We start from the raw sequence: 26,486 nt of genomic DNA on the forward strand, positions 1-26,486 counted from the left end.
TTATTAAAGTCAATCACAAACTAAACAGCTAGTTCAAGTGGGTTTTCTAGAGACTAAGAAATAAAGAAAGGTCTTTTGGTATAAAAGGATGAGCCTGAATTGTTACCAGATCTTTTCTACTCCAGCAAATGGACAAGACCTTCTGTCCTAGAGGGGCCCCACCCTTTGTGGAAGGGTTGGAAAGTCTTTGGCCTACTAGGGCCCCTAAGAATGATAGGTGACTCCTGGTATCTTTAATGTATGTTTAAATCTGTTTATTATTTTCAGATGTTTTCTCTGTAATACTTTTACCTTAAGAATAAATGGGCTTGCTTCAGGATGGATTTGATTTAAATCACTAGTCAGGAAGACTCGATTTAATCATTGATTTCTACATAAAAGTGCATTCTTGTTGGTTGTTATAATCTTAATACATATTCTTCACAACTCAGATAGATGTAGGTTTCATTTTTAGAAGGTACACACTATACCTTTTTAAAGTGATTTATTTTGAAAACTAATTTGAAAAATTAGTTTTACAGCTATATCAGAAAATGAATGATTCTTTGATTATTTCATTTACCAAATGTAACTGAAGCTGATATTTATGAAGTCATTGGGAGGTGAACTATCTCCAATTCAGCAGGTTAATCATTAATATTTGGAGGATTTTCTTGTGCTGTATTAGGAGGAGAACATCACCAGACAGACATTTAAATTGTTTTATTCAACTAAAACAACAACATTATGTATTCTGGATTTTTTTCTTCAACAGCAAACATATAATGCTTTAACAAAACAAGCATATGAATTTTAGTGTGATCCTTGCCCTTGCTTTTCCTTGCTGAGTTTTCCAATGTCTGGCACATATTTGGATACTTTAAGATGCACACAGACTTCTGAGTAATCAGTTGTTAATGGGCTCCAAGAAGGACAGAGGACAGATTTCATGTGTGAAAATACCTGTTCACACAGGTATGTGGATCCAAATGCTGAAAGCATTGCAAACGCAATTTTCTTCAAACAGTTAAATTTCACTGGCAGGGATGTCCAGCAGGTCATAACAGAGGCCCCATGATCTCTCTCGGTAGCTTCAAGTGCACTCAGCAGATCTCCAAACTTTGATGCCCACAATTCTGAGCTTTTTAACGGAATGAGCTGCATTTCAAAATCTTCAACACCCATCCACTGAAATAAAGACAAATCCAAGTCGCTTCCGTTGAACTTTTCAGGTTTAATTAGAAAAGAAAGCTTCGGGCCAAATCGCTGGAAATCTTGAAATCTGTCAGAAAATTCTGATTCCAGTTCTTGCATGTACATTCCAATCATCGACATTGACGGTGCAACGTCTCGATAGCTCTTTTATGTGTTGGAAGTAGCGGAAGGTCGAAGTTCGAATATCCCGAGAAAAAACTGCAAGTTTTACAACAAATGCCTTCCAGGTTTCATAAAGATCCAGAACCGATTGCCCTGCACCCTGGAGATGTAGGTTGTGTTCGTTTAGGTGAGCGGTGTTAGAAACATGAGCTTACACAGCCATTTGTCATCATCCAGGTCAAGGTAGTTTTGTCCTTTTTCCGACAAAAAGGCCTTGATTGCATCAAAACAGTTTACAAAGCGCACCAAAACCTTGTCACGACTTAGCCACCAAATGTTGCTGTGAAGTGGAATTATAAGCACTGTCCATCTCTTCTAGCAGTGCTTGAAACTGTAAGTCAAAGCAGATTGAGCAACAAGGACATTTACAATTTGCACCACTGTATTCATCACATTATTAAGCTCTGAATTTGAAATTTTAGCATACAGGTTTTCTTGATTGATGATACAGTGAAATTTGACTGTCGGGCGGCCAATCTGATCTTCAAGTAACTTTACAAATCCCTTCTGTTTTCCGACCATGGCAGAAGCACCATCTGTTGTCATACAAAATATTTTTCTGATGTCAACTCCTCATTCTTCAAAATGGTTTACAAAAGTTTCCCTATATCTTCCCCCTTTGTAGTGCCATGCAGGGGTTTTAGGCAACAAAGTTCCTCTTGGATTTCATCGGAAGCACAATATCTGGCAACAACTGCAAAATGTGGGACATCATTTATATCCACCCTCTCATCAACTGCAATGCTAAACACTGTTGTATCTTTTAATGCAGTCGTCTGCTTTTCATTAATGTTTTCTGCCATTTCACTTACGCATCTCTCAACTGTCCTGGCAGAGACAAGCAGTTCTTTTTATTTAGTTACGCATCTTTATTGGCAAATCATCGAACAAAACCTCAGAATTTCTGAGAAAAAATTATTTTATATATTCCCTATCTGTAAACGGCTTTCCATTTTTTTGCACTGCACTGTGCAATCTTATGGCACCTTAGAGACTAACAAATTTATTAGAGCATAAGCTTTCGTGGACTACAGCCCACTTCTTCGGATGCATAATAAATTTGTTAGTCTCTAAGGTGCCACAAGTACTCCTGTTCTTCTTTTTGCGGATACAGACTAACACGGCTGCTACTCTGAAACCTGTGCAATCTTATAACTTCCTTCTGTGGCTTGATTTTTACTTACACTTAAGCATTTAAAATCACTGCTTTGCTTCTCATATCTTGCTACTGCCTTTTTGATCAATTCAGTCTTGTCTGCTTTGTCAAGAAAAGTTTGCCCGTGCTTCGTTTGTAAATGTCATCAAACACTTGATGTGCGACAAACAACAATTTCACAACAGAAAGCACAAACAGCACGGTCCTTCTTTTGAATAAATCCAAATGTGTCTGTCCAAGAAGGCTGAAATGAACAGACATCTAACTTTGCTTTTGTCAAATGTACCTCTCAACTTACAGTGGAAAAATAAATGCGGCAGACGGCACTGTTACACGTGACGTGATAGTGATGTAAGCAGCAAATCAGGACTTAAAAATATCCCAGTATAGTGGCACTGGAACAATTTTTAAGGTGGGGTGCTAAACTGAGCCCCCTCTTGCCCCTGTCTGCATCCCTCACTGCCCCAGGCAGCTGGGGTCAGCTGCAGAGCCCCAAGCTGAGGCCAGGAGCAGAGCCCCGGGCCGGCGGACGGGACCCCAGGATGGCAGCAGAGCCCCTGGGACTCAGCAGCAGGCTGAGCGGGGCCGGCAGACAGGACCCCGGGTGGCAGGGGGCTGGCGGTAGGACCCCAGGCTAGCAGCAGAGCTCCTGGGACCGGTGGCCAGGACCCGGGGCCGACAGCGGGCTGAGTGGGGCCAACGGACAGGACCCCGTGTCACAGGGGGCCGGCGTCCAGGACACCAGGATGGCAGCAGAGCCCCCGGGACTGGTGGCTGGGACCTGGGCAGTGTGAGTGCCACTCAAAATCATCTTGCGTGCTGCCTTTGTGCCATAGATTGCTGAGCCCTGTTCTAGACTGAGCACTTAGTCCCATTGGGTAGATAGAAAGATTAACCTAAATAATCTATACAGAAACCCCTGGAACCCCATTAGATTGGGTCCCTAATCCATGAACTATTGGAACTCGTTTACAAATTTTTTTCTTAAACATTGCATGAATATATTGTCTCATACTATAGAATTAGAATTTATAATCCCTATTCCATGCTGAGATATCTTTGAGCTATAATGTGTCTATCTTTAGATAGGTTTTTCCCTCAAGACACATTTTATCAAACAAATCTGATTTAAATTTAAAAAATCAAGTTTTTTTAAATCATTGATTTCTATCCACCATGGCTTGCTTAGAAAGAGCTGTGTGGTAACTTGTGATGGCTGCAATACCCTGGTCATAGCCCTTGGCGAGAAAGCAAAGCACAGGCGGTAGCCTTTAGACAGACTGGTTTGCTGGGAATATCACAGTGTAAGTGCAGCCTTAAAACCATCTGGTCAGAAGGGAGTGGGACTAGGGTTCCTGCCCAGCGACAGATGAGAGCTGAGACTTGACTGGGAACCCCTGAAGTAAACTACACAGTGGGGATGGGAGAACACAGGTGCAGTTACCCAGAAACTGTTATGGAGGCATCTCACCTGAAAACAAGAAAAGGCAAAACTTATGGTGAAGGTGCTATATCTCTGGGAGACAAGTTCTACCACCACAAAAAATTCATCCTGCACCAACAAAAACAAGCAAGGGCACTGCTATGGTGAACAGGAGCATGAAATTAGTGAATTACTGAGATAGGAGTACTTAATAAGAAATGCTCCGCCAGAAGGGTTAAACTCAGAGCTATGGCAAGTCTCACATTAGCTGCCATGAGCTGTCTGTTGAAAGTGCACCAGCACAATTCAGGGTACGTGGCTGGATGTGAGCACCCTCGGAATCTGCATGGAGAGTCCCAGACAAATGCACTACCTGGCCCAAACTATGCTCAGTATTGAGATCACAAAAACTAATTTAGCTGAAGGGAAACGTGGCTTCACCAGGAGGGATTTAGGGTCGGTAAGGGTGGAAGCAGGACACATTAGAGGTTTTTGGCTAACAGTGCTGGAACACAAGTGTTTTAATAGAGACTGGGGTCTGTCCAAACAAAAGCAGTTGTAGGATCAAGGCCTAAGCAACATACAAAATGAGGCTCCATCCAGAGGCATAGGTTTTCTCACACAGAGCCAGTTAAAATCAATAGAAGTTGTGCACCTAAACAGGGCCGCCCAGAGGATTCAGGGGGCCTAGGGCAAAGCAATTTCGGGGGCCCCTTCCATAAAAAAAAAGTTGCAATACTATAGAATACTATATTCTCGGGGGGCCCCTGTGGGGCCCGGGGCCTGGGGCAAATTGCCCCACTTGCCCCTCCCCCCCCCACACCTAAATACCTCTGAGGATCTGGGCCATGGTTTATGGCCCTGACCCTGCAAGTTGCTCCAGAAAGCAAAGCCCCATTAAAGTCAGTAGGGCTACAAATACAGATCAGTTTACCTGATCAGGGCTTTACATTGTATGTAAGTGTCTCAGGACAAGGACTGTCTTTATGCATTGTACAGCACCTAGCACAATAGGGCCCAGATCCTGACGGGCCTCTGGGCATTACCACAATATGAATACTCAATAATTAAAAAGCAAGTCTTGAATTCATCACAAATGCAAGAAGAAAAACAAATTCAGCCCTAAACTTAGCTCAAGAAAACCTGAAATAATACCTACAGCTTTTCCATGTTCAGCTATGTCAAAGGAAATTCCTTAAAACATCTTTCAGGACTGCATCTGATTGGCACACCAATAGCACTGGCTATACTGTTGGACAGACCTCTTATGGCAACATACGGAAGCAAACTATGATATTGATACTTTCTCATCTGTCATCCACCTTCAAAATTGTCAAACATGAAGTAATGTTGATTCAGCTACTTCTCGTGGCAGGAGTCAACAAAATGGCACTAAGCTGGCTATTCTTATTCCTTTTAGAGTCACGATGGGCAGCTGCTTCCCCTCTCCAACAGTTGTGATGCATGAATTCCTTCTGTTATTGCTGCTCCTATTTAACACCTATGTATTACCATTACAGGACATTGTAAAACGGACAGGCTGCAGTGCAAGAAATATTGCCAATGACACATAACTCCGTTTCTTTTTCATTCAGTGCAACGGTGCTATTTATTCCAGTGTATCAAGGAGACTGGCACCTGGAAAAAGGATAGTTGGCTCAACCTGAACCAAGACCTAAGAGGTGCTAGTTGAGAGAAGGAATTCTTCAAGGGCTGGAGATCACCTCACCTTCTCCTTGACTGACACCATCATTTTCCCCTAGCAGTTAAGAAAACTGCAGCTTTTTGGGTCATGTTGGACTCATAACTGACTCTTGACACCCAAATACCAAATTCCATCCATCTTAAGTCCAGATATAAGTCTGCAGTAGCAGGAAATAAAGACTTCTCTACAGCCATCCCTAGGCTCTGGTATTTTCTCATAAAGGAAGTAAAAAAGTGTCCCAGTATTGATGTTTTCCATTCCAACTGTAAGATACATATTTTCACCATAGCAGTCTCCAAAGACCCTGAGAAGAAGAAATGCTGGCTCACTCTAAGGTTGCTGGCTCACTCACTCTCTCCCATTGTTTGTATAATCGATGTTGTGTGCATAGTTACAACAGCGATAGGTTGTACTGAATGAGTGATAATTGCAACAGATACATTTAGGATAACCCAGGAAGGAGCCTTTAAGATTAAGTAATAAGAGAACTAAAGCACTGGTATTGGAAAGAGCAGTATATCTAGGCAGTTATAATGAGAGATGCATTAACTGGTACAAATAAAATAATTATTTCACCCAAAACTTAAACTAAATGCAACCCTGACTCTTTTGTGTTGAAAATATGTAGTTAACTAGTTGCCTATTAATCTAGGTACCTACATGACCATCTAAGTCCCCCCTACTTTCTTTAAATGCTCAACCACTAGAACTTGTCTGATATTTTCCCTGAATGTGAATCCTAGTTTGAGGGTGAGGTTCACTAACAGAGATTAAAATGCATGAATAGTGTATGTAAGCCAAATGTATAGTTATTTATAAACAACGTCGATTACATTTCAAATGTAATCGATCAGAAAATGAGGAGTTTTAAAAACCCATTTTCCCCTTTTCTTGTCATTGTCAATGCTCCGTTGGTGCCTTAAATAATTTCATTGGTAATCATTCAGTTTAAAATATATAGCTGCTCCATCTAGTGGCTACAGTGCTGTTCTTTCCAGCAAACAAGGAGCCCACCACCAGGTCTTCTGTTTCAACTTCGTTTCGGGAAAGGATTCCACCTCCACAAAATATCTATATACCGAGCTACAGTGTAGCTAAAGAGCCAGGTTATCCCCTCCTGGGGAGGCATCTATGGAGGGGGCTTGAGGGCTTCAGAAACTCTGAGATTCACCTTTCTGAGTTTCTTTGAAATGTGCCTCTGCGGTTGATGCACTGGGGGTTCAGCATCCCGAACCCAGGGATCGGCAAGGGAAGGAATCCCCAGGTAGGGGCAGGAAGCAGCATTAACGTGGGTGCTGTCCCTTGCCCACAGAAAGCTGCCCCTGGTCTCCGCACGCTGGGGCCTGCGGCGGATGCTGTCTCCACTTGAGACATTTTGCCGCACGTTCTCCCTGTTGCGCACACGGGCTCTGCTCTCCTGGCGGGGGCCGTGCCGGGAGGCTGACAGCCCCTGGCCCAGGCTGGCTGCCCCCAGAGTGGTAAGCGCTGTGCGCCTGAGATGCTCGCAGACGGTGCGGCGCTCTGGGGGAGCGGACCCGGCGTTTGCACTGAGGGGAACCTGCCCTGGGTGCAGCCGGGAGAGTCCGGGGGCCGAGGTGGCCGCCGTGTGGGCACCGCGCGCGGGGCCTTGCGCTCAGTGTCGGTGTCACTCGTCATGCGCTACTGGCAGGCAGGCCGGCTGGGCGGGGAAGGGGAAGCGGATGCACCGCCACAGCTACCAAACTACAACTCCCAGCATGCCTTGAGCGGAGCCGGGCCGGAGGCGCACGCGCACTGCTGCAGCCCCCAGGCTGTTGGTGCCACGTGGTTGCAGCATGGCTGCTGTGTTTGCGGATCTGAACGTCCCGGGCGCGCTGGAGAGGAAGTCGCTGCAGAGTTTGCTGGAGGCCGCCGCGCACCGTGAGTAGCGGCCGCCCGGCCTCTCCCGGGGCGCTGGGCGGGCTCCGCGCAGCTCAACCAGCCTGTCAGGCCCTGGGCTGGGCGGGGCTCGGGGTGGGTAGCACCGGGCACCTCTGAGCCCACGGGGACGGTTCTGACTCCTGCTGCAAGAGCCGGACTGCTGGGCGCTCTCCGGCGGCAGCGTGCGTGCGAGGAATGCCCCCTTCCCTAGGCGCTGGGCTGTTGGCCCGCCCTGCGGGGTGGAGCCGAGGTGCGGAGAGTGCGGCTGCTCCGCCTTCTCCCCCTTGTTGGTAGTAAGCAGTAGCCTTTGTGCTGGTAGCACCAGCCTCATTGGTCGCGGTGACTGTCTCGGGATTTGGGTGCGGAATCGTCCTGCCAACTCCGCCTGGTTCCCAGAGCCTGGGGCGTTCGTTTGAAACTGTGCCATCCACCTGTGCTCTCTGCACTGCGGGGACCTGCTCTAGACTGAGAGAACATGGTTTTCCAGTCTCCCTTTCGACTAGATCCCCAGACTGAAACTAAATGTGATGGGGGAGGGGGGTGTTAAATCTCCTAATTTGGAAGCCAACCTCATGCTACAGTTTTTGTGTGTCTGTTCGTGTTTGTCCTAGCACCGTTGGTAATGCCGTGTTTAGCAAACAAACTGCATCGGGGCATTCTTAACAAAATAAGTTTTACTGGCCAGTTTTAAGTCTCTCTGTTTGCATTACATCATGCAATACATTTTAACTTCTCCTGTGTATTGAGGCTGGAAAGATAACCTGGCTAACTCTTATGATAGGTCCAATGAATAAGCCAGTGTACGTGTTCCCTTTCTATCGTGGCAGATGTGCACTATTGCTAGTAAAACTTCGCTGTAATACTAGCCACCCTGTTAGTCGGGAATTTTTGCTATGTAGCTTCCTCAGCTCAGGCTGGAGCCCCAGGGAGGGGGAGGGTCTCATTGGGTTTCAGAGCCCGGGCTGGAGCTGGATCCTGAATGTTTACACTGCTATTTTTTAGCCCTGCAGCAGGAACCTGAGTCAGTTGACCTGGCTCTGATTGTATGTCTACACCACACAATTAAAAATATGTGGCTGGCTGTGCCAGCTGACTCAGACTCCGGCTAAGGGGCTCTTTAATTGTGGTGTTGTAGACAATCAGGCTCAGGCTGGATCCTAGGATCCTGTGAGGTGGGAGGCTCCCAGGGCTCAGGAAGCCTGAGCCCTGTGTCTACACTGCAATTAAACAGCCCCTTAGCCTGAGCCCCGTGAGTCCAAGGTCATGTCTACACTAGCACTTACATCAACAAAATTTTTGTCGCTTGGGGGTGTGAAAAAAACACCCACCCGAGTGACATAAATTTTGCCAGCATAAGCACTCGTGTCCACTGCGCTATGTCGGCAGGAGACGCTCTCCAGCTGACATAGGTACCACCACTCATTGACCTCGTTTTATGATGTAGACGGGAGAGCTCTCTCCTGTCAGCATAACGTGCCTACATGAGCAATCTTACAGCGGCACAGCCATGTAAGTGTAGATATGGCCCAAGTCAGCTGGCACAGGTGAGCTGTAGGTGTCTAATCGTAGTGTAGACATACCCTGAGACTCTCTGCAGCGGGGTGTTTTTGTGGGTTTTCTTTCTTTCTTTCTGAGTAGACATATACCTTCAGGCACTGGTCCTATAAGCAACTGTGCATCTAACATTAAGGAGCAAGTAGTCCCATTGAATTTATGGGATTACTTGTGTTCTTACAATTCAGCATTTGCATAATTGTTTGCAGGACTGGGACCATAATTCTTCATGTATTTAAAGGGGGGGAAATTTTTAACGTTAAGGCATCATGTTTCCTACTGATTTTCTGTTTTCAGAAATCTCAAATTATTACACAAATAAACCTTTCAGATTTGTAAATGATGTGTGGAGTTTAATTGCTAATCTTAAATCTCTCTATTCTGATTAATTTCTATTAAATAGTAAATTGGACAAAACAAACTTACCATATGTTTACCTTTTCTAGTGGGATATTCAACTGTTGCTATTAACCATGTCATTGATTTCAAAGAAAAGAAACAGGTAGGGCTCTGTTTCAATATTTATTCTTGTTTTCTTTATTTGTACTTAGTAATAAGTTCATAACTATGCATACATCTAGATGAGTGATCTAAGAAGGAAGCAAGTTAGGGAATTACAGGATCCTTCAGTACATGACTAAACTATCATTTTGTAACCCCATCTATCTAGAAGTTGTACAGTTTGGGCCTAAATTTTTTATCCCCCATGTTTAATACATTTTAACCGTGGTGTTTTTGTTTGTTTTTTTTGTTTCAGGAGATTGTCAAACCAATATCTCCTTCAGAACTGTTTCCATCTTTGCCTATTGTACAGGTATGTTAGAGTTTAAATTCCACCTGCACATGATAGTTAAGGATACGATTTAATCACAGAGGTCAGTCACAGATTCTGTGACTTTACTGGACCTCCATGACTTTGGCTTCAGGCAGTCAGGGCTGTGCTCACCCCTCCTTTCCCCCTGCAGCTTCAGCCGGGGCTAGGGCCATGCGCGTCTGTCCCCCTTCTTCCCCGCCCCCCCCCCCCCCCCCCCCCCGTACCTTTGGGCCAGGACTGTGCCCGCCTTCCCCCATGGCTTTGGCTGGGGCTGGCTCCGCTGCTGTGTGCGCCCGCCCCACGGCTTTGGCAGTGTCTGGAGCCAAGACTGTGCCCCTCCAGTGGGGCTGGGGCTGTCAGTCCCTCCTCCCCCATGAGGATCCAGGTGTCATTCCTTCCCTCAGCCCTCTCTCCCCCTGTTATTTTTAGTAAAAGTCATGGACAGGTCAGGGCTCCCATGAATTTTTGTTTATTGGCCACGACCTGCCCATGACTTCTGCTAAAAATAACTGTGACAAAATCTTAACTAGGGCTGTGGATTAATCGCGATTAACTCAAAAAAATTAATCGTGATTGAATCACACGGTTAAACAATAAAATACCAAATGAAATGTATTAAATATTTGTGGATGTTTTTCTGCATTTTCAAATATATCGATTTAAATTACGACACAGAATACAAAGTGGACAGTGCTCATGTTATATTATTTTTTATTACAAATTTTTGCCCTGTAAAATGATAAACAAAAGAAATAGTATTTTTCAGTTCACCTCATACAAGTTCTGTAATGCAATCTCTTTATCATGAAAGTGCAACTTACAAATGTAGGGTTTTTTGTTACATAACTGCACTCAAAAACAAAACTATATAAAATGTTAGAGCCTACAAGTCCACTCAGTCCTACTTCATGTTCAGATAATCACTAAGAGAAACAAGTTTGTTTACATTTACGGGAGATAATGCTGCCCACTTCTTAATTACAGTGTCACCTGAAAGTGAGAACAAGCATTTGCATGGCACTGTTGTTGCTGGCGTGGCAAGATATTTATGTGCCAGATGCACTAAAGATTCATATGCCTCTTAATGCTTCGGACGTCATTCCAGAGGACATGCTTCCATGCTGATGACGCTTGTTAAAAAAATGTGTTAATTAAAATTGTGACTGAGCTTCTTGGGGGAGAATTGTATGTCTCCTGCTCTGTTTTACCCACATTCTTCCATATATTTCATGCTATAGCAATCTCGGATGATGATCCAGCACATGTTGTTCATTTTAAGAACATTTTTACTGCAAATTTGACAAATGCAAAGAAAGTACCAACGTGAGATTTCTAAAGATAACCACAGCACTGGACCCAAGATTTAAGAATCTGAAGTGCCTTCCAAAATCTGAGTGGGACGGGTGTGGAGCATGCTTTCAGAAGTCTTAAAAGAGCAACACTTTGATGCAGAAACTACAGAACCCAAACCACCAAAAAAGAAAATCAATTTTCTGCTGGTGGCATCTGACTCAGATAATGAAAATGAACATGTGTCGATCCGCACTGCTTTGGATCATTATTGTGCAGAACCCGTCATCAGCATGGACGCCTGTCCTCAGGACTGGTGGTTGAAGCATTGAGGGACATACGAATTTTTAGCGCATCTGGCACATAAATATCTTGTCACGCCAGCTACAACAGTGCCATGCAAACACCTATTCTCACTTTCAGGTGACATTGTAAATGAGAAGTGGGCAGCATTATCTTCTGCAAACTGCAAGACACCTCTACCTCGATATAACACTGTCCTCGGGAGCCAAAAAAATCTTACCGCATTATAGGTGAAACCACGTTATATCAAACTTGCTTTAATCCACCGGAGTGCGCAGCCCTGCTCCTCCTCCCCCCCCGGAGCACTGCTTTACCGCGTTATATCAGAATTCATGTTATATCAGGTCACGTTATATCAGGGTAGAGGTGTATATATAAAAATGGACTTCAATTTTAAAACTGCATTTGTAGTGCCCTTATTCTTTGATTAGAGAACAGTAGCGGTAACACAATAAAATGTGTTGTTACTCTGCTGTGTTGATTTTTTTGTTCGTTTGTTTAAAGCAAAAACAGATGTCAAAGAAATACAAGAAAATCCACTGTTTCTGAAGAGCAGAAATGTACCAAAAAAATACAGAAGCAAAGCATTAAAATTAGAAAGACAAAAATATGAAGAGTATATTTAGAAGTGATCAGAAAATTGGTATAGTCAAAAATATAAACAAAACATCATTCTCTATATATAATAATAGGCATGAAAATCTATTAGCTAGGTTTTTGCTTTGTACTTTCGTCAACAGTCTCTTTGATGGTTTATTTTGCTTACAGGGAAAATCCAAACCAATTAAAATTGTAACCAGACTAACGCTTGTAGTTTCTGATCCTTCTCACTGCAATGTATTGGTAAGTGTTTTAAAATGTATTTATTTTGTAAGTTGTATTTTCTCTTCATAGTAAAATGTTATTTTTGAAATTTTATGGATTTCACAAAAAATACTGCACTAATTTGCTGAGCTATAATGTCTCCTTACGATCACATCACTCTCTGAAGATCTCACTTTATAAAACTGGGATGTGCTCTGCACTGGTGATTTACTAATGGTGTAACATGCTGCCATGAGAAATCAGAGTTCTGTTCCCATGCCTGAAGGCTTCAAGTAAAGTGCTGCTACCAACCCATGTGATAAGGTGGGGGAAGAAGTGTTAAAACATGAAATCATCACCCCATCTCTAGAACTTGAGTTCAGATTTTAAAATATGACAATAGAGCTGATACTGCATTTGTTTGTTTGTTTTTAAACTTGAACTCCAGCATAACTATCCCTCTCCCCTCCTCCTTCCTGAGGCTCCAGGGAGTTTTGCTGGGTGTTCTAATAACTTGGGCGAGGGGAGGACTTACATTTTCTAAGTGATAAAGTAGGACATGTGTGTGGCTTACAAGGCAAACAGTCGCTAGTGCTTTACTTATTGTGTCGAATGAGCGCCAAAATAATGACCGTGGTGAAACACTGTCAGCAGATAGGGCTGCTAATAGAGCCTTAATAGGAGTGGTTTGGTTTTACAACTCACAATTGGAGAAGCGTGGCTTCTATTAGTTGTTGTTTTGGCAATTTTCATAGTACATACCTTTAACATCTTCCATAAATTAGCGTGATTTTTTTTCCCTTGTTGTCAGAGATCAACATCTACAAATATAAGATTGTATGACATCATAGCCGTGTTTCCAAAGACAGAGAAACTGTTTCACGTAAGTATTAAATACACATATATATATATCCTCTCTCGACGCATCTGAGAATCCATTTGTGATCGTAGCTGCCAATGCTGGAATAATGTTTAGTGCTTTGAGTTGGATTAGGCAAGTGTTCTGCTTGGATTTCATCTCAAACTTGATAGAGTGCAAGGCAGAAAAAGCACACCAAGTGGCAGTGAGAGAAAAGCATCCATTACCCATGTTAAGCTGTCAGTGTTTAGAAAGGTTGTCTCAAACCATTTGACTTCCTAAATTTGAACACCTTCCTCAGCTCATTAGCTCTTTGGCTTAGTAGGAATTGTTTTAGAACTCTGTTGAAATGATGCTTTGTGATGACTGAAGGAATGTAGGATTTAAATGTTTGAGCAGTGGGGTTTTGTGGGTGACTTTCTCTCACTGACCTACCACCCATCCCCCACAAAAAAAGTCTGAGATCTCTTACTGAAAAGCCATATGGAAATAGCAGCCAATCATTTTGTAAAAAAAAACAAAATAGGGTGGAGGAGGGTAGGGCAGGACGCAGCTTTGCGTCTATAGTCTCTGCACATGTAGAATGTATTTTCCTAAATCAAATGTTTCCATTTAAAAAAAAAAAAAAAAAAAGTCTCCCTTGGCATTGAGACGGGCTTTTGCCAAATGTAGGAGGAGAAAGCTTTGCTCTTGCAAAACCATGGTTTTTCTTACAAAATATTTGTGTGCAGTTTTCCCTTCTGCTGCCAAGGGCAGCACTGAAGCTGCAGGAAGTGAAGTAAACCCAGGCAAAAGCATTTAAGAGGAGAAAAATATTTAAGGGAAAGCTGTAGTTTTCTTGAACACAATAGTGTGATAGTTCAAAACAAACTTTCAGGTTTACCCTGTTCCCTGTTGGTAAAGATTCATTCTCTGAATGTGTTGCTACACGGAAATCTTCTTATATTTTAAACAGATGTTTTGGACACTACAAACTATCACAGTGAAAGGGCTCCACACCATACTCCTGAGAAAGATTCACTTTTAGTGGTTTAATCTTTCTGTGATATATATTCAGGAACCAGTTAAATAAGGTTTGCTTCTCATATTGGTTATCACTCAAAATACAGCTATTTTATACCCTTTAAAATTTGTATTGTTATTCCTGTCAACTTATAAAGGCAGTTTTGTGTGTTTGAATATGATCTAATGTGGTTCAGTTTTTGTAGTTGATAGAGAAAATTTGTTCTACTCTTATCCAGTAAGGTGACATTCACCCTACCTATCATCTCTCATTGAGTATCAAGAGGTTTCCTCCTGCCTCTAACTGGCTCATAATACCAGCCTCCATCTCCCTTTTGTTTAATTTTCAGACAAGCACTTTTGTGGTTTTTTTCCCTCCATCTCCTCAGGCTTGAGAGGAGCTCCCTGTAAACATCTGCAAAACCACCTCATTACCTTCCTCAAAACCCCCCCTTAAAACTCACTTGCGCTGTGAAGCCTACAGAAAACTTGACAGTGGTTAGGCCACTAGTGACCTGAAATCACAGCACTATCATGCTGACCAATAGTGCTCATTGTTTCCTTGTCCTACTCCATCTGTCTGCATGTATCCATCTGTTGTCTTCTACTTAGAGTGTAAGCTCTCTGAGGCAGCGATTGTCTTTGTTTGTACAGCACCTAGCATGGTGAGGTTCTGGTCCATGATGAGGGCTCCTAGGCACTACGGTAATACAAATAATTAGTAGTAGAAATTACATTTTCCCCTCGCAGTACCATATCTTTTCAGAGTCATTCTGTCAGACAGGAGAAGGTTCGGCTTCTTGATCAACTGCGTTTTCTGGCCATCATGTTTTTAAGCATTTTACAGTTGCTGTGGAAATACACTTAATGTGCAATCAGACTCCGGTGGTTATTGAGCATTCTACTGCACACTAAGTTGTACTGTTTCTTTGTCAATATATCTTGAACAAACACCACGGCCAGAAAACTATTGGTTCTAAAGCACTATCTAATGCAAAGTGGTTTCTGGATTAACAAGTCAGGCAGTAGACATTCGCTACCTCCCTGTGTCTCGTATACAAGGTGTTAAAATGTGCGATATTTGCGTAGCTGGTGTGAGTGCCCCAATCAGGCTGACGGTCTGACACAGCCTGTCATTTATCAAAATGTTTTGCACACATAAAATTGTCATGTGGATTCATTGATTGAAAACTCATTAGGCTTCTCTGCTAACTGTGGAATTCCAAGCATGAGTAGCAAGTAACCGTGTGCTTTTGCTAGTCTGACTGACAGTGAACAAACTGATCTTTAACGTGGGAGATGATGGACTACCAACTTGCATACTGAATCTCTTGGTGGGAATGCTAGTATTCACTTTCAAAGGAAGTCTGCCAACTTGGAATGGAGTCTATTTAAAAAAATGGCTGAAAACTATTTTCTGTTACTACAGCTGCCACTGTATGCTCCTGCCTCCCCAGCCTATTTTTGTAATTTAACCATCAAACTTCCCTGCTTTAAAAAAAAAAAAAAAAAAAAATTTACCTCTGCCTTGTGAAAGACTCGTATGTACAGGAAACTGACAGCGGTAGAATTTGACTATATAAAGTAAACACACTGAAAGATTTTTTTTCTAATATCTTTCAGCCATAGTAATCTTAAATCTTACTTGTAACAACTGTAGTTTAAGAAAACTACCATTTGATTGATTTTTTTCTTTTAAATTAATGTTCCTCTTATTGAATAGTTTTCTAAGGTGCCTTGGACTGTCATCCTCTTTCTGTTTTTAGGTTTTGAAAGATGCAAATGACATCAGAAAAAATCTGCAAGAAGGGAGATATAGGTTAGGAAAAACTTTCTAACTTTAAGGGTAGTTAACCACTGGAACCAATTACTTAGGGAGGTTGTGGAATCTCTATCCATCATTGGAGGTTAAGAACAGGTTAGGCAAACACCCGTGAGGGCTGGTCCAGATCAGTGGTTTTCAAAGTTTTTAGGCTGCGTACTCCTGTCCAAATAATGTAGTCTGTCACGTACTCCCATCTGAGATAGGCAGAAGCAATGTGTGCAGGGGCGGGGGGTTCTGCCTTCCATTTAGCAACAGCTTCTAGAGATTTTCAAACTGTGTGCCCCCCTGGGGGTTCAAAGGAATGCTCAGGATGGGGATGGGAGTGGCACTTCTCAAAGTTTTTGAGCTGAAACCCCCTCCCCCCTTGAGTTACAGTTTTTGGTTGCAACCTCCCCCCTCCACCCCCCAACCAGACGGGCTGGGTGGACCTGTGAGGTGATGTAGAGCTTCCTCCCCAAGCCCTGCCCCTGTGAACATTCCTCCTTGTCCCTCTAGGGCAGGGGTGGGCAAACTTTTTGGCCTGAGGGCCACATCAGGGAATAGAAATTGTATGGCGGGCCATGAATGCTCACGAAATTGGGGTTGGGGTGCGGGAAGGGGTGAGGGCTCTGGGGTGGGGCTGGGGATAAGGAGTTTGGTGTGTAGGAGGGTGCTCTGGGATGGGACTGAGAGATTCAGAGAGCAGGAAGGGGATCAGGGATGGGGCAGAGATGCAGCCCCCAACCCAGCACCCCAACCGGAGCACCGGAGTGGGGCCGAGCCGCGTGGTGCCGCCCCCGACCCAGCACCCCGGCTGGAGCGCCAGAGTGGGACAAGCCCCAGACCTCGCTCCTCAGCAGGGTCGCGGGCCGGCTTAAAACGGCTCACAGGCTGTAGTGTGCCCACCCCTGCTCTAAGGGGGCACACCCCAGAGTTTGAAAACTTCTGATTCTGAGTCACACAGCAGAAAGGAAATTTGCACCAGTGCGGCTTCAGTTTTAATTGAATGGAGATTAAACATTGATTAGATTGCCAAGTCTTACTAAATAAAGTGCGTTGTCCACCGTTAGAGGATTTTTCTCGCCTACCCCCCATGAAAACTCGTGTACTCCTAGGGGTATGTGTACCCCAATTTGATAACCACTGGTCTAGATAATCCTTAGACCTGCATCAATGCAGGGGATTGAACTAGATCATCTATCAAGGTCCCTTCCAGTCCTATGATTCTATTTATTTTATCCTAAGGTGGCTCAAGATCTTTCCAGGAGGCACTAGTAACAATGTAAAACAACTGGAACTGGAATGTTCAGTCTACACAAGAAATTAGAGCAATACATTATTCTTTAGAGCCTGAATGTCCTGTTGATTGTTAAATAAATTAATAGGTAGGTCGTATTTCACTAGCATCTACCTGATCTTCCTTTGAAGCATCTCCTTCAGACGTCAACATTTAAATCTTATTGGCTTCATCAGTAAAATATCACTTTGCCAAAGTGTAAGCCTTTTGTTTTTGGGAATTTCAAGGGATAACTCATTTATTTTACTGCCAACACCAATGTGTCCACAAGATGAGGCTGTTGTCCCCATTGAGGGTGCATGATCTGAGCTGTAGTGGTAGGACTCCATGTATTTTTTTTCTTTTTAAGTTTGGGCAACCAGACTCCGTGTGACTTGTCTGGTTGATCCAAAGACCATTACTGGAGTAGAGTGGATCTCAGCAAATGTTCCAACTTTCTTGACAATTTAGGAATTCTCCCTTTAAACATGCTTCTTTCTTCTATTTAGTTTGGCTTTTCCTTTTTTGTTCCTTGTGACAGCTCCTAATCACTGGGAGTCTGGGCTGGTATTCTTGAATTTGAACAGTTCCCCCTCCAGTTATGGCACATTCGTGACATGGAATAGATGTTTTCCTAACCAACTCAGGTGTAGAGAGAGGCTGGTTCTCTGTCATCCCACAACACATCATCTGCTGGAACTTCTGTTTTGTATTTTTGAGTATGTCTACACTGCAACAAAACACGCGTAGCTAGCCCGTGTCAGCTGACTTGGGCTGCAGGGGTATAAAACTGCAGTACAGACATTCAGGCTGGGTCCCAAAGGCCAGGCTCCAGCCTGAGCTTGAATGTCTACACTGCAGTTTTATAGCCTGTAGCCTGAGCCCTGCAATCCCATGTCAGCTGACACAGGCCAGCCCTGAGTTTTTTTTATTGCAATGTGGACTGATCCTTTGTTTTCATTCACTTGTTTGTGTCTTCCTGTATCCAGTTCCTGTGCCCTTGCTGCTGTCCCATGTAGGGGATGATTCAGAGCCAAATGAGGGCGTTGTTTGTGCTCACTGTCAACATTTACACACTAAATTCACTAACCCCTTGGCTCTTTGTCAGTATCTTGATAACAGGAATGGCCAGGGTGACATTTTAAATATCAAAGAAAGTTTGTAAGTAGCCAAAGAGAATCCAAAATGATGATTGCAATTTCCTGTAGGTGTCCCATGAGTTGCCCATCTTTCCAGTTGATAGCATTAGACTGTAGATAAGGAAGGGGATAAAAATAGGTTAAGGCTCTGTCCATACTTGGACCAAGGAACCATACTTAAACTCCGTTTAAACAGCCTTCCAGCTAAATGAGTGTCTGATAGTATAGCCAGCTGGTTGGAAATCTGTTAAGCTAGAACTGCAGTTAAACTGATTTTGAACACTTTATCAAACTTGGTTTGAAATGGAGGGTAAATGGGGCCTAAATTTTGGAATGACAATATTCCTCAAAGCCCTCTTCAGTATATCTAGGAATCATTTGTACATGGTGTAAAACAATTGTGCTTTGGAGACTCTTGCATCAGCAATGTGGGCTGTGTGACAGGGTTGTGTGTGCCCCCTCCCGCGTTAGGGTATAGGGGCAGGGTGTAAGTAGCCCATGTTTATGTCTCTGTGGCCAAAGCCAATATACTTGCCCCTGTTAGCAGGGCAATAAGGCCTAGTGCCAAAGTTCACAGATTCGCCCCTGTCAGCAGGGCAGTAAATCCCAGTGACTAAAGTCAATAGCTTTGCCCCTGTTAGCTGGGCAGTGGAGCCTAATCACAGTCACCACTTTTGCCCCAGTCAGCTGGGCAGTAAGGCTTGCTGGCCAAAACCAGTGGTTCCACCCTTGTTAGCAGGGCAATAAGGCCTAGTGGCCAAAGTCAATGGATTCGCCCCCAGTCCGCAGGGCAGTAAGGCCTAGTAGTCAGTCAGTAATCTGCCCCGTTAGCAGAGCAGTAAGGCCAAGTGGCCTCAGTCAGTCACGCACAAAAAAGGGGGGTGATGGCGGCCCGGGTAGGGGAGGCCCAGGCCTTCCCTCTCCACCAGGCCCCAGCTCAGGGCTCTGGTAGTGGCAAGAGTGCATGCCACTGAGTCAGCAGGGGGGTCCAACCAAAACATGCTGACTAAAGGTTCCGGTTCTCTAATCAAGCCACTATATAATTCCCCTGGGCTGCTTCCTGCCGTGGTTCCCACTGCTGCGGGCTGGACATCTCTGCTGTCTCCAGGTTCCCTGGTCTGCGCTGTCCCTGGTGACTCCAGGCTCTGTGAGGCCTCCCTGGGTACCCTGGCATCTGCCTGGGTTGCGGCGTCTCCGGCTCCCATGGCCTTGGGCTTTGGCTGGAGCCTACGGCGTGCGTCCTTCCTCTCCAGCAGTCCACCTCAACTGAGTTGAGCTTCTCCCTTTTATACTAGTGCATTTGGAGCATGCCCAGTAGAGTTGAGGCATGGCTTCCTCATCCCATAATGTAGGGTTAACACTTCCCCATCCAGTATGGGTCGAGTGCGCCCGACACAGGCTGATTAACAGAGATCCCTTCTTCAAGGGACCAGGAAGGAAAACCAGAAGTGTTTACTCGTCTCCTTTATGATGTATAAATATGGCCTGCTGAAGCATTTTAGACCTTAGTGTTCCTAATCTCTCTTCCCTGGAGGACCTTGGTAAGCCCCTTGCAGGACTGGAATAGTGATGATATACAAGGCTAGTAGGTAGGGATGTGGGAGAGCTACACCTCTGCTATTGGTCTTATGAGACATGGTTCAGCACCTCCAAAAAAGTTGCCAGGGTGTTGAGTGAAGAGAACGAAGGGAGGACCCTACATTGCTAATTTTAGAACAAAAAAACAAAAGTGACTTTTGAACTGAATTTCATTGAGAAACAGAAAATGATGGGGAAGTTGGGTTCTGCTTTGCAGCGCACCCGGTGATAACGTATGGGCTAGATTCTCCATTCCAACCAAGCTGTGCTCAGAGTAGAGAAGTGATGCTGCAGGGAACCACATGTAGTTCCCTCATTAGCAGCTGCCGAGCTCTGTGCTGTGCCCTGGAAAACCCTGACACGCTTACTTGCCTTACAGTGGTGGGGAGAAGGAATTGCGGGGGGGCTCTTTCACTGGTTCAGGTTGTGCTAGAGCTATTTCTGCCAGTGGGGAATTCCACCCCCCACACAGGGAATTCTGCACTGACCATCTCCAGCCACTTTATAGCTTCCAGCCTTAAAAATGGCCTTGATGGACCAGAAAATCTGGTCCCCTATAATCATCTTTACTGTGTATGCATATATAGCATGAACAAGACAGTGTATGCAATTAATGTCTTGTGTGAGAAACTATATAAATCACGTGGTCCCCTCATGGGGAGTTAACTGTCTCTAGACAGTTCATTGGCCACATTTAGCTCTTCTCTTCTCTTTTTAAAGAGAATGTAAATTGTGGGGATGTGCCCTGGTAGCCTGGAGCCAAGATTTTTTTTAAAGGTGAGTAGTGATTTTGGGCACCCAATTTGAGGCCCTCAGAAGGTGGGTGCTGAGCATTTTCTGAAAATCAGGCTCCTTTAATGGGTCTCAAGTTGGTCACCCAAAACCACAGTCACTTAGCAGTGTCTGAAGTGCTGCTGTCCTAGGCCAGATCCTTTTTCCTAAAAGCAAATAAGAATCATCCCTCTGGGACTTGAAAAGTAACTTTGCAGTTTGTTTGAAAAAAGGAGGTTCTGCTGTATTAGCAATGTATCTGGTAAGGGTGGATCACTTTCCTAACCCCACTTTAAGGGGTGCCTTACAACCAACTGAGAGCAAAGCAGTGATGCCCACTGCTAAGCTATCTGTTTATTTTAATGGAAAAGGTGCTTTAAAAGTGCCAAGTGCTTTAAAAATAAATAAATCCAACATACCCACATGGCACTGTTGCAGTGTCTTGCTGGTATCCCCGTGGAACAGCTCTTGGATTTAAAACATAGACTACGCTGGAAATGCCTTTGACATATCTGTGATATAGCAAATGTCTGCATGTCTAAAGCTGGCAGCTCACTTAAAGGTGCCTTATCTGTTTGTATTTTTGTGATGTAGGTCGCTTGCACAAATCTAGATGTGGATCTGATATGCATAAATGTAACAGAAAAGCTGCCATTCTACTTCCGAAGACCCCCTGTTAACATGGTAAATTTGCAACTAAATCATTTGCTGCTATTAAACTCAGTATATAATACTAACACAACTGAGGTTTTCCACTGGAGTGGTTTTTTTCTTGCTCTTGTACTACAGGGTGGTTTTTCTTTGAAGATGTGTTCTCTCCTTACTTTTCTACACTATGACTATACTGAGGTCTCATCTGTGTAAGGCAGTGCTTCATTAAATGAAGTCAGTGCCAGCCAATGGAATTGCTGAATATTTGATATTGGATAAAAGTTAGAGTAAAAACAAAGCATCAGCCATTTATAAACTATCTTTTATAAATAAAATCCTGCCCACACAACTTAGTCTGGATACTTAGGTCAGATTCTTTCCTTGAATATGGACCAGCATCAGCTCCTTGTCAGTAGTAGTTACTCATGGGTGGACATCCATGGGTAGATTTTAGTCCTTGTTGTTGAAAAATGTACAGCTAGAGCTGGCTGGAAACGTGAATTCCTGTTCCATAGGAATAACAACAAAAAATTGTTCTGATATGCAATGAAAAATGAAATTTCTAAATTTCTCACAGAACAGAAATTTCAGCATCTTGTTTCAGATTTTTTTTCCCCCAAACAACATTTTTGTTTTGACCTCTCAAAATGTTTCTGAGGCTCCCAGAGCGCCAGCAGTTCTCCATGTGGGGAGCTGGGCAGCACAGGGACCCTGAGGGTATATCTACACACCAATTTAAGCCTGGGCTCAAGCCTAATCTCCCCTTGCATCCACACACCAAATGTGTTAACTTAGGTCTCAAACCTAGTACCCCAGGACCCTGCAGGACTGGAGTGTCCAAGCACATGTTAAGCTGGGACCTAGGGTCTGAGCCCTATTGCTTTCCTATGTGCACGCAACTCCAACTTGACTCAGATCCCAGAAGGCCTCTGGATGTATCCCAGAGTTCCCTGGGGCAGCTTCTTTAGTCCTCTCTATGCCAACAATCTGTGGTGCAGTCTGTTGCACTCTGTTGCAAATGGAGTACAGTGGAGCACACTGTACCCCAAGCCCTAGGGATGCACTTCACCACTCTGCAGCCAGCAGCAGCCAGCTGTTGGGGGTGGGAGTGTTTTTCCTCTGAAATCTACATTTTATGTCAAACTTCAAAACAGACAAAAATAAATTAAAAAAACAAACAAACACCTTTGCTGAACATCCAATTTTAAAAATTAAGAATTGCAATGTTTCATTTCAATAGTTTGAAAGCCCTGAACACTGATGTCCTAAGTATCTTGAGAATGGGTGCACAAGGGCATTTTCCCGCCAATGTGACTCAGCCTAGAGGTAGAGAGCCCAATTCTCAGATTAGATGGTAGTTCAGTATAAAGCCTCCTCAAACTGCAGTCATTGTCCTCAGATAGCCACCAAAGGAGCTAGTTATGAAGTTTATGTACTTGTGGGCTTCTTATGGGCACCTGAGTCGCATCAATGGCACCACCCCAGTGTGGAAACAGGGTGGGCAGTCGCGTTTTTCCACAGTGCATCCCATTCCTAGGTCTAGAGTGTTGACATTGCGGGGGGGAGAAGTGGCGCTAGGTACTCTGGGATAGGGTTACTTTGACTCAGGTCTGTGCACTGCAGTGTGGATGCCAGAGCCCTAGGTTCAAGCATGGGTCAGAAAATCCTTAACCTAGGGTTAAAATGTAGTGTAGAGACACAAGCACAGGGTGCCCTGACATGGGTCAGCTGATTCGAGTCCCACTAACCCGAGGCTTACATTGTTGTGTAGACATACCCTGAGAGCGCCAGCTCTGGCACAGTCCATCTGGTGGGCTGCTGAGGACTGGGGCAGGCAAGCTGGCAGGAAGTCAGTCAGGTTTCTGACTGAAACCTGTTTGGCAGGCAGGTTTCCCTGGTTCTGACCAGCGCTAGTGATGATGTTTGATAAATCTCATGCTCGGGTGTATGTGGAGGACAGGCACAGCAGCTAATTGGACAAATGAAATAAGGTTCTCTTTTGTGTACTGCAACATCTTGCTATAAAGCTCCATACCGCTAGTGTGAGATAGTGTTGTGCAGTGAGCTGACTACAGAGCCAGGAGCTTATCTGCAAAAGTGAGAATATCTGTTTCACAGAGGGGCTGTGAGGGTGGGTTAATGCTCTTTTGTTCTGTGTTTGTACAGCACCTAGCATAATGAAGTCCTGGTCCATGGCTGGGCTCCTAGGCACTACCATAACAGAAATAATAAATAATAACAAACTGTACTACAATCTACTTTCCTTCAAAAATTGTCAAATGGGGTGGGGAATATTTAATTAACTTCACTCTTCTCCCGGAATAACTTCTCCATTAGTCAGTACTTGAGTACTATGGTGATGGGTGCTAGGGAGAACCCTCAACTTTGGAAAGTGATACTCTTCAGGGCCAGCTGTGAAGCTGCAGAAGGAGTGTTCTGTCGATTTTTACAGTGCCTATCTGTTCATGAAATGCTCCAGTGATTAACCAGCTCTTCAGAGTTTGGCGCCATGATTGGCCTTCTGAAGAGAGGAAACTTCCCACTGTTCTCTTTCTCTCACGCTTTGAGACTTCCACACTTGCAGCTGAACAACTGTGTTTGTCTCTCATCTGAAAGCCTATTACAGCCTGGCAAGTAGAGAGGAAGAGAAGGCTTTGTTTATTTATTTATTTATTTTTATTATAAGCCTCAGTTACCTGACAGTCTTAAGTTCAAGTGCATTTACATGGCATACAGACACAGTGTCTTTATTTTCACCCTTCAGACTACGGTGTGTTTCTGGTGGAACACTTCCTGCCGCACGTTAGTTTTGTACATAAAGCGGTAGAACTGAGCGAAGAAGTCATCAATAATAGACACTCGTCGTAAGATTGGTATGCGACTCTGCTTTTGGTTTTTGATTATTTTCTTTCTTTCATGTGAAGGCAATAGATCGCGGTGTTTACTTTGAACTTCTTTACACCCCTGCCATCAAAGACTCCACAATGAGAAGATACACAATTTCAAATGCTCTGAGTCTGATGCAGATCTGCAAAGGAAAGGTGAGCTCTCAAACCGAAATACAATTCATTCAGTCAGTTGTTGAGATTCTTCTGGAGTTGCATCGGCTGAGCAGTTTCAAGAAGGTTTGATGCTGGAATTTCTGAACACATGACTGAGCCTTTGCCTGCCAATATGTGCAAACCATAATTCCGACTACAAATACCCTTGGCTGTGGAACAGCTAATATTTTCTAAGGCCGATGCTTTTAAAATGGTCGAGATTTTTTTCAGAGCAACCTGTCAGTTACTGCAGCTGTAAAACTGGGGCAATGCAGGGCATTCACAAAAAACAGTCCTGGAGACTTAAGATTTGCACAAAGATAGATGTTTGTGCATATTGTTAAAGATATGTAGTGAATTTCTAATTGACAAAAAGCACATCTTGTAGATCTAGGTATCTGTACATATGTTAAACTATTGTATCATACCATATCATATCTTACAAAATACTTTAAATACAGGATCTTGCATGTATTTAAAAACAGTTAAGTGAAAACATCACTAAACTCCTGTCAAGTCTCCTTCCCCACTCTGAACTTTAAGGTACAGATGTGGGGGCCTGCATGAAAACTTCTAAGCTTAACTACCAGCTTAGATCTGGTCCGCTGCCACCACTCCCAATGTGCTAATTCCCTTCCCTGGGTAGCCTTGAGAGACTCTTCACCAATTCCCTGGTGAATACAGATCCAAACCCCTTGGATCTTAAAACAAGGAAAAATTAACCATCCCCCCCTCCTCTCTCCCACCAACTCCTGGTGGATCAAGATCCAACCCCCTTGGATCTAAAAACAAGGAAAAATTAATCAGGTTCTTAAAAAGTAGGCTTTTAATTAAAGAAAAAGGTAAAAATCATCTCTGTAAAATCAGGATGGAAAATAACTTTACAGGGTAATCAAACTTAAAGAGCCCAGAGGACCCCCCTCTAGCCTTAGGTTCAAAGTTACAGCAAACAGAGGTAAACACCCTAGTAAAAGGTACATTTACAGGTTGAGAAAACAAAGATAAAACTAACACGCCTTGCCTGGCTGTACTTACAAGTTTAAAATATGAGAGACTTGTTCAGAAAGATATGGAGAGCATGGATTGATGTCTGGTCCCTCTTAGTCCCAAGAGCGAACTTTCACCAAAACAAAGAGCACAAACAAAAGCCTTCCCCCTACCAAGATTTGAAAGTATCTTGTCCCCTTATTGGTCCTTTGGGTCAGGTGTCAGCCAGGTTACCTGAGCTTCGTAACCCTTTGCAGGTAAAAGGCTTTGGAGTCTCTGGCCAGGAGGGATTTTATAGTATTGTACACAGGAGGGCTGTTACCCTTCCCTTTATAGTTATGACAACTCCTATTACATAAAATAAGCCCAGACTGCTGGCTGCCACAGGGCAGATTTCTGGCTGAAATAGCTCTGTCCTACGTTCTGCCCTGCTTCTGAAACTGAGGAATGAAGAAAATCTTGTATCTGAAGATCCTCATGTCCCTCCTATTGATATGTTGCATCCCACCAGGGCAACCTGTCAATCCTGGTGGGGCCTCACATCACATGTATAGCAGCAGATCAGACTCCTGCCCACCAGTCCTCAAGAGAGAGGAGGAGGAATCGCAGCTTTCTTTTTCCCTTTCTCTGTGGAGATGTGATAGGTAGCACCACCTCCTGAATCTTTCTTCTCAGCCTCCTGTGCCCGCTCAGCACTGGGCAGGGTTTCTCCTCTGGCCTCCCTCCAGCTAAGGGGAGTTATGGTGTTGCCACCTCCTGGACTCTGTTGGCTGTTCCCCTTCTGCGCAGAGTCTGGAAGACAGGCATTGGCTGCTGCAGCTCAAAACAGCAGGCTTAATTTTTCCAGCTGAAGCAGTCAACACCCTTGAAATTCAAAAGCACCCTCGAGATCCATAGTAAGCAGGTTTAAAGGTGACCTGCAAAGCAAAAATATCTCCTGAGATCTTTCCTGATGTGTGGGGGGAAGTTCCTCTATGTGTTGTTTCTGCTTCTGGCTTTTAGTGTTCTCTGAGTCATAGGGGTCTGCACGTTCTTTTGTGCTCAGCACCAGAAGAAGTCTTGTGCATAGTGGAG

The 26,486-nt window shown here is 44.1% G+C and overlaps 1 protein-coding gene across 1 annotated transcript in view; it reads left to right on the plus strand.

The window, feature by feature from the left end:
- The first annotated feature begins 7,361 nt into the window (after positions 1–7,361).
- The window catches only part of RPP30 (ribonuclease P/MRP subunit p30), a 31,411-nt gene continuing 12,286 nt past the window's right edge, over positions 7,362–26,486 (plus strand). The window contains exons 1-7 of the mRNA XM_054034452.1: positions 7,362–7,539; positions 9,540–9,595; positions 9,851–9,907; positions 12,269–12,343; positions 13,116–13,187; positions 21,328–21,417; positions 24,309–24,425. Of these exons, the coding sequence (XP_053890427.1) occupies positions 7,455–7,539; positions 9,540–9,595; positions 9,851–9,907; positions 12,269–12,343; positions 13,116–13,187; positions 21,328–21,417; positions 24,309–24,425 (552 nt within the window). The 5' untranslated portion in view covers positions 7,362–7,454. The remainder of the gene's footprint in view (positions 7,540–9,539; positions 9,596–9,850; positions 9,908–12,268; positions 12,344–13,115; positions 13,188–21,327; positions 21,418–24,308; positions 24,426–26,486) is intronic.

Source organism: Malaclemys terrapin, chromosome 7, assembly GCF_027887155.1.
Source record: "Malaclemys terrapin pileata isolate rMalTer1 chromosome 7, rMalTer1.hap1, whole genome shotgun sequence".
Taxonomy (NCBI): domain Eukaryota; kingdom Metazoa; phylum Chordata; order Testudines; family Emydidae; genus Malaclemys; species Malaclemys terrapin.